The sequence below is a fragment of the Pygoscelis adeliae genome, unplaced genomic scaffold (assembly GCF_000699105.1).
Source record: "Pygoscelis adeliae isolate BGI_AS28 unplaced genomic scaffold, ASM69910v1 Scaffold1, whole genome shotgun sequence".
Lineage (NCBI taxonomy): Eukaryota > Metazoa > Chordata > Aves > Sphenisciformes > Spheniscidae > Pygoscelis > Pygoscelis adeliae.
In genome coordinates, this window is record NW_008824051.1 from 1,430,372 (window position 1) to 1,439,491 (window position 9,120).

Below are 9,120 nucleotides of genomic sequence, written 5' to 3' on the forward strand. Positions count from 1 at the left end.
CTGCCAGTTCCTTCAGGACCCGCGGATGGATCTCATCGGGTCCCATGGACTTGTGCGCTTTCAGGTGCCTTAGATGGTCTTGAACCTGATTTTCTCCCACAGTGGGTGGCTTTTCATTCTCCCAGTCCCTGCCTTTGCCTTCTGCAGCTTGGGTGGCAAGGCTCAAGCACTTGCTGGTGAAGACTGAGGCAAAAAAGACATTGAGTACCTCTGCCTTCTCCGTGTCCCAGGTAACCAGGTCTCCCATTTCCTTCCAGAGAGGGCCCACATTTTCCCTTGTCTTCCTTCCATAATGTCTTATGTTCTGTCTGTCTGAACTACTTCAGCTGCAGAAAACTATTTTAGGAAAAGTTCAATAAATCTCTTCATAACTGGAAATGTTAGAGGGTTATTCAGCAATATTTTACCAGTACCTGCTAATTTCTCGTTTGCACCGTGTCCTCTATAGGCTTTGAGATTAAGTTGGCACTACGATTTTTCTCTTATACTAGACACAGCCATACAGAAACAAGATGTATATTTGAGTTGTTTGTTCTTCATGGTGATATTAAGTGGTGTCAGTCATCTGTGTCAGTGGCTTCATATTAACTGAGACTCCACTGTTGGTTGAGATGTCTCTCTAAATCAGTAGGAGATCTGCCCTAGTCCTGGCAGGTCTAGCCTTAATTAGCAACAGGTTTTTAGTAGTTTTGTAATAGAAGAATTTACTCACACCCATTCATGAGACAAGCCAAAATTATATAATAAAGGGGCATATAAAACACTTAAAATTGAAAAATGGAAAAACCTGTGGGAATTGTGCATGTTCACTCCAGAGAAATATAGCCTGATTGTAAGCTTACCTGTCCTTCCAGATGTAAAAGGGTCTTACTGCACAAAAGAAAACAATTACTCTCACTGGTCAGAAAAACAGAAGTAGGTGAAAATCAGTTAAATATTAAGCAATATTATATATTTAAGTAAATATTTGTATTATAATTCATAACGCACATATATAAATATATAAAGTATAAGTGTGATTGTACAACTGCAGCAGACAGCTTCAGTTCCTATCAATAAACTGCCCAAGAATCACTTTCAACAGATAAATTTAAATCAAGATTTAGAAACCTCTCCTGGATATCAGGGCGTGTATAGGAGCAATGGGCCAGACTTAAGTCTAGCTTACACTTCTGTACACAGGGAATAACAGTAGTTAATATTGCCGTTCTATTTCCAGCCATGTATATTCCCTTCTTATCGTGCAGGATAACCATGTCACCATTGGGTTTTTTTTTCCTTTCCTGTGCTTGTTTCTGTTCTCTCATTTGTTAAGTTTTTGGTGACTCCAACGCTGGAGTCCTTGCTAGGACTCCTGGGACCTACTGTAGCCCAAATAACACTAGCATCACTGAACTTTGGACTTAAAAAAGTGTAATTTTTTTTTAATCTGTCCCAGGGAAATCAGCTCTAACTGTAAGGCTCTAGAGAGGATGGTAGTGTTAAGTTCCCCCTTGTCCTCTTTGGTGGCACAAGGAGTCTAGCCCTGGCTGCACAATGCTTGAGCCTAGGCAGGGAGAGGTCCCTTGGCCACTGAGCATCCTCCTGGGACATGAAATACAAGAGTTTGCACCACTCAGGGTGAGGGGGGACTTGAAGCCTGGACTCCCGTTACCTGTGTCTGTGCTTTGGCTGCCAGGGCTGTGTTGAGAGACCACGATGCCTTCCTCCCTCCCGGCAAAGCCTGCTGCAAGTGGGGGCTCCCTGTGTGTGTTGAGGCTGGTGCTACACCTGCAGCTCTGACACCTGGGAGATGAGATTTAGTGTTTCCGGAGGACTAGCTCTGCGTACAGATTTTTTGGATCACCTAACCTTCAGTCTAACCTTTCTCGTGCCTTGTGTCAGGCACCTGGCTCTGGGTTTTCAATTCCACGCCATGCACTGAGTGTTTAGGCCTTTCAGTGCTTTCCTTGCTGGAAACTAAAGTGCTAACATAATTTTTTAGCACCAAATACTACATCTGTCCATTAAGCACACGTTTTTTAAAGGATGCTTTTGTTTACTTGTTTGTCTTGACATGAAACATGCTTGAACAAAGGTGGGCTGTATTCATTTCTTTGACCCTAAAATAATGCCAGCAACAAAACCAAGGAAATGCATTTCAGTTATTTTCTCCATGTACCTCAGAAAGAATTGGTACTGAACAGCCAGTATCTCAAGTTAAGTACAGATTGATTCTTGGAGCCTAATTGGTGAGATTTATTGACAATACAGCATTTGGCTAGTTATAATAGACTCCTATTCATTATACAGTTGGTAATTCAACAAGTAGCTGAATCTAATTTTCAATGTTCTTTATACCATTAAGGGTGACTTTATTAGCCTACTCAGGGATGTTTAAAAACAATTAACCTCAATTTTTTAAAGTGGAATGTGAGACTTCCGCTATTAAACTTCAATTCTACTTTAACTGCTGCAGGGCATTAGACACATGAATCCTGAATTCTGGCACCTTATTAACGCAGGATAGCAGGGTATTCAACAAAGAAATTCAAGGTTTGATTTTTACTTCTGTGCACTTGTGGCTTTCCTCATATAGGTAACCTCATCTATGAATGAGGTTCCCTTCTTTTAATTAGTTTCGGGATCAGGCTGTAAATTCTTGTTGTGGTGAAGCATGGCGTAGGCCAGTGTTTAATTAAAAAATTGCAAACCTCCTGGTGATCTGCACCTGCAGAGAGAGGATTCATTTTAGAACATTGCCATAAAAAAATTATCTGTGGCTTTTCAGACAGAGCCCGCTTTCTAGGGCTCCAGTATTAGGTGTGCGTTTCTACAAAGGAGAGTTTAGGAAAGGTTTCAAAGCAGATCAAAGTTAAAGAGTTTCCTGATGGTTCAGCTTTGTAACACTAAGCCTGCTGGGTGTTCTGCAAAGATCCATTGTACCTAACTGCACTCTGAAAGCACAGCCGTAGTTTTGCATGCATTACACTGGCCGTGTTTTCAGTAGGGCTTTACAAATTGCCTAATCCAGGTTAGGCCTTTTCTGGAAGCTCTTTAATACTTCTAACATTTGCATAATTATCTCAATACTGTAATTCTTGTGTGACAGTGTGTTGAAGCTCCTTCTGACTTACATTAATGATAGTACAAGAATACTGGAATACCAAATTGACTTTATCATCTTTCAGGACTGAGAATACCATAAATTTCAATGTTTAAAAAAGCGTGGGGCCAAGTTCACTCCTGGTGTAATCAGAGTGACATCTCTAAAGCTAGATGAGGCATGCATTGACTTTGTCCTGCTTAAGTAAATATTAACTCATATTTGGGAATCTAAATGAGGGGGCAGGTTCTACTAAAGACCTACAATTAAAAAATAGGAACGTTTCACAGTGGTTTTCTATCAGAAGAATACTTTTTTCCTATGACTTTGATTAAGACATGATAATCTCCCATGAAAATTCTAAACTAATCAGCTGTAATAAAAAATAGATGAGGGTTGTATGAATATTTCATGTGAATGATAAGAAAGTAAGTCTCTAGTTTTGAGGCATTGTGTTAGAATTTGCAGGACTACACAGCAGGTAATACCAGGTTGACTTCCCATTTCTGTCCTCCTGCAGATCTTACAATAAGGCAGCATAGACATCAGCTAAAGGCAATCCCAAGCAGCCATGCAAACTGGTTCTGAGATGATAAAAATGAGGGGTACTCTAGCAGGCATGCTCACTGAAAAAAAGACTTCCATAGTAATTCAGAAAACAATTCATACCCATTTCCATGGGAAAACAGACTAAGAAAATGAATCACAGGGTGATATTCATGTACGTAACACAGGTGATGTTTTTTAAAAAAGAAGGTACCATTTTTTTTAACAGCTATCGTTCTATACAACCGGTATTATCTGATGTCTTGCTTATTTTATTTGCTCTGTGTTTAATACCTGGGAGTTTGAATATGACTTTTATTCTCAACAGCAAATACAAAAATACGATATTTCTCCCTACAAAACCTCTGTGGGCTTTCTCATGTCTCAGCTACACTTTCTTGACCTGGCATCGAGTCATAAGTGTGTATCTTGATGAGCAGCTTGTGTTAATATATGCAATTGTTTGTGCTCATTGCCTATGAATGATTAAATGCATGAAAGAAAACAATTACCCAGATAACACCTTGTTTCTCCAAGGAGTAGTAGATAACCTACCTTTCATTTGCTGAATGCCATCAGAAGTTCTGTCGTTCTCTTTGTTTATTGTGATAAAAGGAGATGAGTCCAGGTTAACAAAAAGATTTATATGATATTTCAAATGTTTTTTCTTCATAAAGCATATTCTGTGACCTTTAAAAAATGATTAAAATGTTGTCTTCGTGCACGTGTGATTGAGTTGTGTATTCCAAAGTCCTAATTTTGTGGCACATTATGAACTAATTTGAAGAGAGACTAAGAAGCAATAAAGTTGCACTGACGGGAGATAGTAGCTGACTCCTTAAATTATCTGTGCAGCAGGTTAAGGCTTATCTTGCATGAGCATGAATGTACCACCTTACAACCTTGTGTACGCAACTCACCCCAGTCTGGCTCCACATGGCTGCTTCATCCCGTGCTTGAGCATCTCTCAAAAGAGAGGTCGAGATGAGAAAGATGCTGTCTCCTCCCAGTGCACAGCAAAGCTGCGGTGACCGCGTCTGGATTTCTTACTGAAGCAAACAGGGAAATTGCAGCTACTGATGGATGCTATTTCCCCTGAGCAGCTCCAGATGCTGAGCAGCTGAACGCTGTGCTGTAGTTTTGGTCTGGGCAGCCAGTTGGAGTCTCGCAAAGCTTTTGAATATTACAGCTGTATTTCGATGCCAAAGCCTTCAGGCTGGAGACTATCCTTGTACCAGTGATAAAGGCCTCTCCTGTGCTGACAAGGCTGCCACACAGCCCCATATTGTGAATAGTGAATAATCACCCCATTTTCTCTATTTTCAGGAGATTTGTCCTCACCAAGATGAGAGTCATTCCAAAAGGAGCTTTCGCAGGACTTGGTGACCTAGAGAAAATGTATGTATTGTGTCAGTATTTACTAGGAAACAACTATTCTACTCGAAACAGCAGTTTCTGGTGGCAGCTCCTTTTACTGCCTGTGAGCAAGCCCCTATCTCTGAGCTTCATCTAGTTTCATCTTTCTGTTTAAAACAATTAGAAACTTTTTTTTTTAAGACCATGTTCCAAAACATTGTTGTCATGAATACAGTTTTATATTAGCAAGCAGGCAGTCCTCAAAGGGTTGGTTCAGCATAGAGTGTCATTGCAAATAATAAGATCATGGGAATAGCAGAAGATCATGGGAAACTAATTATTTTGAGAACTTTGTAACAGATTGTGATAAACCAGTGGAAGATTAGGGAGGAAAGTGCAGGGCAGCTGATTCTCTTTTCACTAATGAATAAATAGGATTGTTGTGTGCATGTTCGGAGTCAGCTAGCAGGATGCATGACAGAAATTTCTTACAGGCGATAGATCTGAAAATCTTAGCACATAAAGGGTGTAAGCATATAATATCTGTGAATTTTAGTGATAAGGCTGGAGATATAATTATGAGCACCTTCGACGAACAGATGTATCATACTTTCATTAGTATACTATTGTGCATGTATTGCAGCCCTCCACCGCTAGAAGGGAAAATCCTTAGTAAAGTGTTTCCTACTGTTCTTTAGCAACAGAAAATCTATGGGTTAACTGGTGCTAGCACCAGAAATCATAACTGTCACTGTCCAACCTGAACTACTCAGGGGCACGTATGATTTTTCTGGATTATTTCATATATAAGCCAATCACAACATTTTGTTTAGAAGCACACCCAGCGCTTGCACCCTGACAGGAGAGGGTCACAAACAGGCTATTCACCCAAGAGGGTTCTGAATGGGAGTGGGGAAACGCACTGTAACGTCAGTGACTTTTTCAGTGCTGTGAGTGTAACGGCAAAACTAGAAAGGAATCAATTGCCAACATTTCTCTGCATCATTTCTACCCTTTTCCCTCATACTCTTGCATAAGTAAAGGATTTAGCAAGAAGGTGAACACACCAGAAGGTGTGGCGAGGAAAGGGAAAGGATTTTGAACCTAGAGAAGTATGAATGTATGAAGAGCAAGCAGTGAACATGCAAGAAGGATTGAAGAGCTGCTGGTCAGCAGCAAGTGGTAAAGCTCGCATGGCACCTGGCCTTTTCTGAAGCATGAGATCCTTTTCAGGGCATCACCGTAGCTTCAGGAGTCTTCTGTTGGCATGTGGTACACACTAAAAAGCCTCTAGTTCCTGCATCCCACTCATGGATCTGGATCCTTATAACCCTATCAAGCATCACTGTAAACAGACATTTTCCTTGAGAAAACAAAAAGAAAGTCTTTTTTTTTCTGACCAAGAGTTACCAGTTAGGAATAAGATCAGCTCTGCATCGCCAGTTTTGGTGGCACTTGTTTCTCCCCAGTCCTGCAGGGTTCCTTTTAGCCTAGTCTTTGTGGAAAATCATTGAGCTCTCTGGACTATGAAGTGAGTTGCAAAGTGCATTGTAAACTGCTCCCGTTATCTTTAATTACGCAGAAACCGTATGTCAGATATGTATGAAGGTAGCGACTGCATTGAATAGGATGTCTGTAAGTGGTGATTTATTGTTAACCAAAAAAATTATACATGGAAATGAGCTTGGTTTGAAAATATATCTATGTACTATTAGTACATGGAGGAGAAATGGGGACAGACATTTTATAGCAAAACATCCTTGAAAATAAAAGTGTGATAAATATGTAAATGAGACCAATCAACGTCAACAAAGATGCGGTATTTGCAGATGATATGGCAAACAGATAAAATTTGAAATAGCTCACAAATCCTAAACCTAACCCATAAAACATTCATCAGAAATATTCATGATAATGTAGGGACAAAAAAGTGTGTAATCAAATGATAGATTTGCATATAAAAACACAGCCTTTGTATGAAAGCCTTTTTACTCTTGCAAGATCATGCACAGAAAGGAAGATTAAAGCAAACTGTAGTCTATTTAAGGAAAACAGCTATTAATAGTGTGATACCTCCATATGGTAAAATGTGGGTAGCCTGATGTATACAAACAAGATACTTCAATGTAGTATACGTATGTGCTCACCTAGAACTAAATAGACTAAAAAAGAGCGACAATATTTCCTGAGTGTATTACTGAAGAAAACCAGTATCTTATACAGTCCAACATACCATGATTTTTATCATTACTAGATCATTTCTAACTGTGTTTCTGAGAATGGAGTAGGTTTTAACGCCCAAAAGGTGCAGGGAATGGTGGTCTTTGGCATCATCCATTTGGGATGAGCTGGTTGAATACAAGTTAAATCAGACCTGAGTCCTCCATGAGAATCTTAACTCTATTGTATTTACATTCAAAGTGAATGAAGGCATTTGAATACAGTGACCAAAGAACACAGAAAACCAAACAAAGTGGTTTTCAAAGAAAAATCATTCAATAACATTTTTCAGTGTTCCTGCTTTCTATATGCATTTTAGTTTCTTCCTGAACACCTGAACAGCTGAGAGCTTTGGACAAATGTACTTTGCCACAAAATGTCAAATACTTCCAATCTGATACTTCCAGTCAGACTCCAGTCATGGTACCCAGGAAAGATCTTGTTTGTTTTCCATTTGGACTGTCTAGGGACTTTCCAGAATGGACACTAGTGACCGTGACTCATAATGGAAGAAAGTAGTGTGACCTGGAAATGTCGTCATGGAGCACCTGATCTGCCCTCCCTTGTGAAGCTCCAGTTTTAGTTACCAAGTCAAAACCTTTTGGTTTTCATTGATTTTGGCAAAATACAGATATTGGGAGAAGAATAAAATTGTCATCAGAATACTTTAGTCATTTTGAAGTTTTTTGAAAGAATGAGAGCCTATTTGAACCACCTCTAGCTTGTCATTGTCGTCTCAGCCATCTAAATTTATTCCTTCAGTTACTGAAAAACCATGAAATGTCCATTCTGCAGACTGTCATATAGAGAAACAACTTTCCCCAAGTATGTTGTAGGAGAAAGATCTTGTTTTCTTCTTAGATAAAATGTTTAAGGTTATGAAATAAACTGACAGGCTCTAATTATCTGAGATTTTTCTTACTAAAGGTGCAAATTGAATTTTCTTGTAGAAAACTACTTCAGAAACCCACAGATCTGAGGAACCACCTAACCAGCTTATTGCTAGCAGCTCTCCAACTTCTGCACAGCTCTGGCTTCATGATAATTTAGCAAATAGGTGTTCAGGGAAGCAGATTAGTTATTCTCAAAATATGTTTAGTCTGCTCGTAAGTCTTAGCCAACTGGAACGTGGCAGCTCGTCTGGACTCCTGCTTAACCAACCTGTTTACACTCCCACAACTAATTAACCCTCCAGTTACTAAAGTAAAAAGCAGCCCCATGCAGGCACGTACCTGGCAAAATCAATTCAACATGCTCTGCAGCTGCTATGTCATCTTCAACCTGCACTGAAAGTGCTTAATTTGGAGGAGACACACTCTGAAGCAATATTAAGTCTCCCTTTTTCTCTTGCTAAGTTTCCTCCTGTTACTACAAGGTAGCAAAGTAGATTTGTGAATGTTGGTCTAACAAGGCCTGGTTCGGGCATCATATTTATAGGAAGTTTGGTCTGATTGCCTTACCCTGTGCAAGCCAAAGAGGCTTCACATCTGTATCCTGAGGCACAATCCCCTTGAAAATTCATCATCAGTTATTTATTATTTCGAAGGGTTTAAGCTAAAACATAGTGCTTTGTTTCATCATTCACTCTCAAATCCAACCTGTGTGCGGCCCAAGGAAATTCAGCCATATGGATGAAGTACTTCTCGAACTAGAAGATGTCACAGACAAAAAAACCACCATTATTTGCCCTGTTTTGTATTTTGGAGTAATAGGAGAAGGGCATTTCTTTAACAGATTTTAGCAAAGACACATTTTAAGAACATGAACCATGCTATGGTTAACAGAGCTTGATGAGCTAAATCCTTGATGAGCTCTGAAAATCCTGGAAAGCCAAAACTTTTAGGGTTGAAGGAATCTGCCAGAGTTGACACTCCTGGCAATTGAAGTCTTCTGTCTATGGAAGACAGCAGGAA

General features: G+C 39.7%; 1 protein-coding gene across 1 annotated transcript in view; it reads left to right on the forward strand.

Moving 5' to 3' along the window:
- The window catches only part of FSHR (follicle stimulating hormone receptor), an 89,610-nt gene that overhangs the window by 28,960 nt on the left and 51,530 nt on the right, over nt 1-9,120 (forward strand). Inside the window, exon 2 of the mRNA XM_009333611.1 lies at nt 4,958-5,029. Coding sequence (XP_009331886.1) covers nt 4,958-5,029 — 72 coding nt within the window. The remainder of the gene's footprint in view (nt 1-4,957; nt 5,030-9,120) is intronic.